We start from the raw sequence: 7,639 nt of genomic DNA, 5'->3' as shown, positions 1-7,639 counted from the left end.
AGAGAAAATTTTAAACGATGCAATAGACAATGAAAACTAGTATTATTTCACCCATATAATATCTCTAGTGACGCTAGACAATAAAAATGGGTCCTTGACATCTGTCCAGAAATTATAATTGGATCGGTAGCTCAAAGATTATTTCAATAAGTACCACTGAACAAAGTTCCAAGTATAATGACTGCGGTAATGAGTATTGGTAAAGAAATCATTTCTCATTTGTCAGTAGATCGGGATTCAGGAGATCTTAATAATCCTGTAAAAATAAACATTTAACTTTGGTACAGACCAGATGAGGTACTTAATAAGTTATACATAAGTTATAAACTTCATAACATATTTATTTTGACCGGACTATAAGCCGGCTTCCCGCGACTCATGGCTTGATTCGGCTATAAGTTCGTGACTATACAGAGAAACTGTGGAGTGGGAACGCAAGTGACGAGCCTCGTGTTTCGCCTCACGCTGTACCAATTAGGTTTCACTATTACCACGTCTATACAACCAAATCTACAAGAGTCACCAGCTTCAAGTCACACGTCATAGGAAACCGACTATTGCTCCTAGCCCTGCAGATGAAACAAAAGCTATATCTTGATAACAACTAATAAGGTCCAAGGGTGTAGATAGGTTTAACTCAGAACTGCGTTTGGAAGAGCTAGCTTTTTCGTTTCTCGCGAGGGCCGTGTCCACTATTATACTCGTACATAAAACTTATTTTGCCACGAAATAGTAGATAGTCATAGTATTATCTAAAACTCCGGACCAACCAGACAATACGTAGCCGCGTTGTCCGGTGAGTACCACACATACTTAATATAATGATTTTATTCAATAATATTACAATTACTATTATCGTTGCATAAAAATAAAAAAATAATTAAAATATTTATTGAATTATTAATAGTCATAAAATCATTTTGAAATCCCAATCGCCCAATATATAACACAATTATTATTGTCATGTCCTTCAACTACGTGTTTACAAAGCCATAATTATGACCGACTATTTTTCATCATCTCCTCTACCTTCTCATTGCAGCCACGATCGGTCCGTTTGCTGTGGGCACTGTGCTGGCGTGGATGTCACCGGCGTTGCCCATGCTGTTGTCCGCGGACTCAAAGATCAAGATGACGGCTGATCAGGGGTCGTGGGTGGGTTCCTTGATCGCCATCGGTGCCATCTTCGGGTCAATACCGGCGGGCAGGACCGCTGACTTAATCGGCCGAAAACCCGTCATCGCCTTCCTGTCCCTGCCTTTCATCATCAGCTGGTCAATGATTTACTTCGCGACAGAGGTCTGGCATCTATACGTGGCGCGTCTGATTGCCGGCACCTGCCTCGGAGGCATCACCGCAACCGTCCCTATGTACATCGGCGAGATAGCCGAGAAGTCCATCAGAGGTAAGCGATCCTGTGCACAATTTGTTGTTATTATTTTGAGTGGTTATGTGATCGACGAGCGTTTGAAATGTGTGCATTTTTCATTAACCTAATTCTTAAAATTAGTCGTAATTCATTGTCGTTGGTATTTTTAATAAATATATACTGTATACCCGTGAGCAAAAATAAATACATATAATTATTATAATGTTTTGTCCCTCATTCTCTACTTACTGTCTTCTAACACTAAGTTTATGAATTAAAAGTAAGGCGTACAATTTTCTCACAAATAAATCATAATTTCTACTTATCTCCCATTTATTATAATCACTTTTCGTTGTATTATGAGTATTCGTGGTAAAATATTATGTGTTATAATTAATATTTTTTAAACTATTCTAAAATGTTCACAGAATGTCAAACTATTATTACCTTTAAGGGTACGTGTTACCTCAATAATCTTCTTTTTATCGATCACGGCTTTCCGGGAAAAATCAAACATATATTGTTGTTGAACAGTTATTTTTCTTTCGACAATATTTTTAGTCAACTGTATTATAATATACTAAACATTAATAATACCTGTTTTCCCCATATTAATCATAATATTATAATATCATATCAAATTGCAGGATATAATCATATACTAATTGACATGTTAATACATTTGTATATAAGACAAACGCTCTTATGTCATACGAAACTTTTATACGTCTAAACTTCTTACATTTTCTGCAGGTGAGCTGACCTCTTTCGTTCAGGTAAACGTGACGCTGGGCATATTGTACGTTTACTCGATCGGTCCGTTCGTGAATTACGCGGGGCTGGCTATCATGTGCGGCATATTACCAGCTATCTGGTTCGTCCTGGTACTGTTGGTGGTGCCAGAATCTCCAACGTATCTTTGGCGATCCGGAAAGAGGAAGGAAGCAGAAGATGTGTTGATTATCTTGCGTGGCAAAGACTACGACACTTCCGACGAGCTGGCGGCGCTGCAGAAGGATCTCGAGGAGAAGAAGCCCAACAGCAAGTTATCGGAAATGATAAAATCCAAGCCCACGTTACGCGCGGCATTCACAGTTTTGGGACTGCTTGGGTTTCTGTCATGTTCCGGTATCAACGTGGTAATATTCTACGCCGAGTCCATATTCAAGGGCAGCAACAGCATGATTTCCCCGAAAGCCTGCTCCATCGTCATCGGGGTCCTTCAAGTGAGTACTCAAATGGCAACTGTGTTTATTGCAATCAATTGTATGAAGAGACTTGTTTTATCAAATATTTATTTTAATTTTAAAATCTAGGATTATATGCTTTGTAGAAATTAGCATTGACGCGTTATCGCCATCGATCTTACTCATAGTGTACAAGTATAGTCTACAGTTGCTAATTCGACTTTTATATTCTAAAATCCTAAGTAAATGTTACTGTTTAAATTGTTCTATTTTGAATTAATTTTTTCAAATACTTAATGACGACCGAAACGTACATTTATTTCAATAAAAATTATCTTGATCTATTCAAACACGGGGAGGACTACAGTTTTCTTACCGTTTTGGCGTTTTTGACAGTATTTTATGCAAAGCAATGATATGCGAATTTTGAGTGTAACCACATATTAGGTACATGTATTTTTATTATTATGTCCGAAGAACGACAAAAAACTGTCATACATTTGTAGGACATAATTTTACTTACTATTTATTATGTTGAGATATTATAACATCGTGTGTGAATGATATAAATCGATCAATATTCTATAATATTCTATAATATCTTTCCACATCCTTCTCCTACTTCACATATTATTAGAAATCATATAACGACAATATTGTCCCATACAGGTCGTATTCACTTTCGCGTCCTCGCAGCTGGTGGACAGGGCTGGCCGGCGGGTGTTGTTGCTGATCTCCGATTCGGTGATGGCCATGTGCCTCGGTTCCCTGGCCTTCTACTTCTATCAACAGGAGCGCGGCGTCGACGTGTCTGCGTTTAGTCTGGTACCGCTCATCAGCTTGGGAATTTATATCAGCACCTTCGCGCTGGGTTTCGGCCCAATACCGGGGGTCATGATTGGAGAGCTGTTCAGCCCGGAATTCAAGGGACTGGCAATCGGCATCGTGTGCGTGCTCGCGTCGTTGATTGAGTTCTGCGTTGTCAAGTCGTATCATACCCTGTTGAATCACTACAACCGCGGTGTTACGTTCGGATTTTTCGCTTGCTGTTGCGTGGTGGGCACCTGTTTCGTGTTCTTCCTGGTGCCGGAGACAAAGAACAAGTCTCTACAGGAAATCCAGGAGGAGCTCGCTGGTAAAAAGAGGTCGGCCAACCAGACGCAGGTTGTCAGCGTTTAGATTGCCTGAACTAATATTTTATATTCGGTATTGTTCTATAATGTACCACCGCTCAAACACGTTGTGATCTACAACTAATATAAATAATTAAAAAATGTAATTACAAATTACGGTTGTTTTATAGTTTTTCCTAACTGTTCAGTGCTACATTATAATATTTACTGTTCCCTTTGTTTCATAGCACAATAATACCGATCTAGACATCGAGACATTTTTAAAAGTAACAACTGAATTTATTATGCATTCCCGGAATTGGTTGAATAAAAAATGGCTCTCCAGTGATAATAATTAGTGGTGATTTTTTGGTACATATTATTAAATAGTCCACAGCTCAATCATGCTGTGTATGCGATTTTATAATATTGCCGAATTTCTATTACCATAAACGTATCGCAAAAATTACCACGGGATCCTAGCCGCCGCCATCACTGCAATAATGATGATAAATATTAAATCCTATAAAAAAATGTATTTTTTGATATACCTTATAACCTAAAAAAATTGGTAATAGTAATTTATGTAACTATCAGATTGTCTCACAGAAAATTATTAGGTGCATAATATTTTTCATAATTTATTTAAAATATTTAAATGAGAAAAATTTAAAATGTACAAAAATGTTAAAAATTAAATTGCTCATAAGTTGCTTCAAAATTAAAATATAAAATAATCTCATGGATAAAATCATTAATTTTATTTCGTTAACCTCCAATGCTCTTTCTGACCTTTCACTTCGGAGAGTATATGAGGACTATCACGAAGAAGTGTTGAAAGTCGTTATCAACAAGAGGATGTATAGATTTCTAGACAAAATTAAGGGCGAGAATATGAAAAAGTTATAAAATTGCAATTTACACGATTAAATAATTTGAAACCCACTAATTGACGCAATAGCGCTATGTAAGAATATAAAATATTATTACTGTTCATTACTGTGCAACTGTACTGCAAACATGAAAAAAAATCTATTAATTGAGCTATTCAACTATTTACTTAAAGTCGAAACCAACCACGAAACTCTTTTGTATAAATTCTTATATATTTTTTCCCTGTTGTCATAAAAATATTAATCGAATCAAAGCTACTCTACCACACATTGCCTGTCTGAGTTTTCGTGAAATCGGATGTACCCATTTCGTTATCCACAATTATTTTAAAAATTATTTAAGTTATTATTATCGTGTTCATTATTGAGTTTAATATATACATTAACTGTTTAAACAATAGAGTTTGTATTTATAAACATTAAAAGTTAATTTCAATGTTTTAAAATACATTTAAAAATGTATCTAACTAAAAATGTAAAAAAATGATTTTATTACTAAATGATCATTTTTATACGAATACTATAGAATAAAATATTAGTTAAAATGGAGAATAATTAAATTACGTACTTAGATTAGTTAATAGCACTTGTTTTCTAAAAAAATGAGCTCTAATTATTTAATTTTAAAACTACCTCTTTAAATGAATTCAACCAGCCGCCATATTACTAATTATAAGATTATTTACTTTAATAGCATTAATATCAAAAAATATGAGTCACAATCATTTTGAAATGTTGTTGCTTGTTGTGTAGTACGTTTAGCATACCTACTAGTTTAAATAGGCGACTCTCTTTTCGGCCAGTACAGTTTTCTTGAAATTTCCAATTACAACAACTGAACTTAGCAATTTAATTAAATATGATGGTATCAAAAACTGTGATTTTCAAATAAAAATCATTGCTTACAATAAAATAAAATGGTTTAACATCATAATACCTTAGTAAAATTAAAAAAGTTGATTTAACTACTTTTATAGTTTTAATTTTGTAATGCACCTAAATTTAATTTCCTTCATAATTGGTTTTTTGGAAAAAAAGATAATCCATTGTTGTTCCTTGTTTGATATAGTATAATGTAAAATGCCACCTAATCAGTTAAAATGATGTGTCCAAAGTATACGTAACCTATACACTCTATAGGCAATAGAATATAGTACTATACTACTATAGTATAGATTAATGCCAAAATATTTAGTGATGGCATCCCTCCACTTTTTAAAATTCACATTTTCCAACCCTCCATTTATTTTGTTCGACTGTTGTTTTTTTCATTCATAACAGCATTCATAATCCGCCTCGTGTGTAAGCAAACAGCGGATGCGGACGCGAACGTGATAGCGGTCGAAATCCGCGTCCGCCCTCGGTCAATCCGTCTTGTGTGTAAGTTAAGTTTGGAAGCGGTCGCGGATCGTTTATTACGGATTAAAAACACATTTGAGATAATAGGTCTTATAAGCTAGATCACGTACAACATTTCAGTCGCCCGTGTATAATTGATGGGTATGGCGAAGTCCTCTAATGCCAAACAAAAATTAATAATACAAATTATACAACAAAATAAATTGTATAAGTTGTTAATGTTATTGAAAGTTAGATATTACTATAATATATGATTATTGAGTATTAAATTATTTTTTTAAACATAGTAAATTGTAGTAGAATCAAAATAGTACATTAAACTGAATAACTATTATTATAAAATGTGCCCTTTTATATCTCCAGATTTGACTTTAATTTGAGACCGCACAAAAAAGCTGAAAATATTGTGTCTGATCAATTTTTTTTTTACCAAAAAATGTTATGTGTACTGGACAGGTAAATACGGCTAGTAGCACTGGCATGTTCTAGCTGACTAATATTTTAGCCTCCAGTATTTTAGACGATGGCTAAAATACGATTCTGGCTAAAATACTGAGCATTGAAGTATAAATAGTGCGTGCGAAATCGTGCTTAAACTCATCATCTTAAATGTGGTAGACGGAAAAAAGTCCATGCAAATGCCATATACCTAACTGTATTATTTTATAATTTAAAAATAATTTCGTTGATTATAATTCGAAAAAGCATAGTACAATATTTATAATACTTAATTGTACATAATATGGATAACAGTTAATAACTATAAGTATTGGCCTAATAGCCGTTGTTACTATGATAAATAAAAAAAAAAATAGTTGGTTCATTGATGTTTTTTGGGCTTCTTTTCCTCTAATTCCTTATGTACATAAAACGAAAAATATGTGTAGGTAGTAGGTACCCATAATACATTGCGTACTGTACAGCTATGAGGCTGGTTTTCAAAAAACATACACCGATACACATAAATAAAACATACACCAATACACATAAACATACACCGATACAGTGATACTGTTGTTAAAAAAAAATATATATTGAAAGTCTGAAAACAAACATATAAAAATAAAATAATTAATATGTAGGTTTAATCCCTTCTCAAAATTATTTAAACATTTCAGGTAAATTTGTCAATTGAATATACATTTTAATGCAACAAATACAAATCAAAAATTAATTTGGAATATCTAATATTTGTAACTATAATTTAAATATTACATACTTATCAAGTTGGGCAATATTACGTACAGATAAATATTAAGATAAATTGATGTGGTGGAGCGATATCGAAAAGCCAGTGGTTCTCCGTACTTGTATAGTTTTTACCGAAAATTAGTAACCTCAACGAGAATGAGTAAATATCTATCTATATTAGTTTATTCCACAATTTCCATATCATATTAATCTATTAATATTTCCACTGTCAGCCGAGCTATTTATTTTTATACATTTATGATAAACAAATTGGTGAAACACACTACGACTAATTTGGGCTACACTTACTGAAAAACGCAGCCTCCGCCGGATCAATTTATCTGACAACAACTGTTATACGTGGGTTCATCACTACTTCAAATCTTATCGTTTCCCAGATTGATCGACTATAATTACTATTTATAATAGCGAATAGGTCAATGGTTTGCCATAATCAAAACGGATGGTAACACAGAATTACAGAAGGGTAATAAATTGGGTAATAAAGTTATCTGTATGTGTGTGATT

At 33.8% G+C, this 7,639-nt stretch overlaps 1 protein-coding gene across 1 annotated transcript in view; it reads left to right on the top strand.

The window, feature by feature from the left end:
- Positions 1-3,750, top strand: part of LOC111035472 (facilitated trehalose transporter Tret1-like) — a 6,623-nt gene extending 2,873 nt beyond the window's left edge. Inside the window, exons 2-4 of the mRNA XM_022317146.1 lie at positions 1,008-1,405; positions 2,123-2,595; positions 3,226-3,750. Of these exons, the coding sequence (XP_022172838.1) occupies positions 1,008-1,405; positions 2,123-2,595; positions 3,226-3,735 (1,381 nt within the window). The 3' untranslated portion in view covers positions 3,736-3,750. The remainder of the gene's footprint in view (positions 1-1,007; positions 1,406-2,122; positions 2,596-3,225) is intronic.
- The last annotated feature ends 3,889 nt before the right edge of the window (positions 3,751-7,639 follow it).

This window comes from Myzus persicae, unplaced genomic scaffold (assembly GCF_001856785.1).
Source record: "Myzus persicae strain clone G006 unplaced genomic scaffold, MPER_G0061.0, whole genome shotgun sequence".
NCBI classification, from domain to species: domain Eukaryota; kingdom Metazoa; phylum Arthropoda; class Insecta; order Hemiptera; family Aphididae; genus Myzus; species Myzus persicae.
The sequence above is the reverse complement of the archived record's forward strand: the minus strand, read 5'-3'. Positions and strand labels throughout refer to the sequence as shown.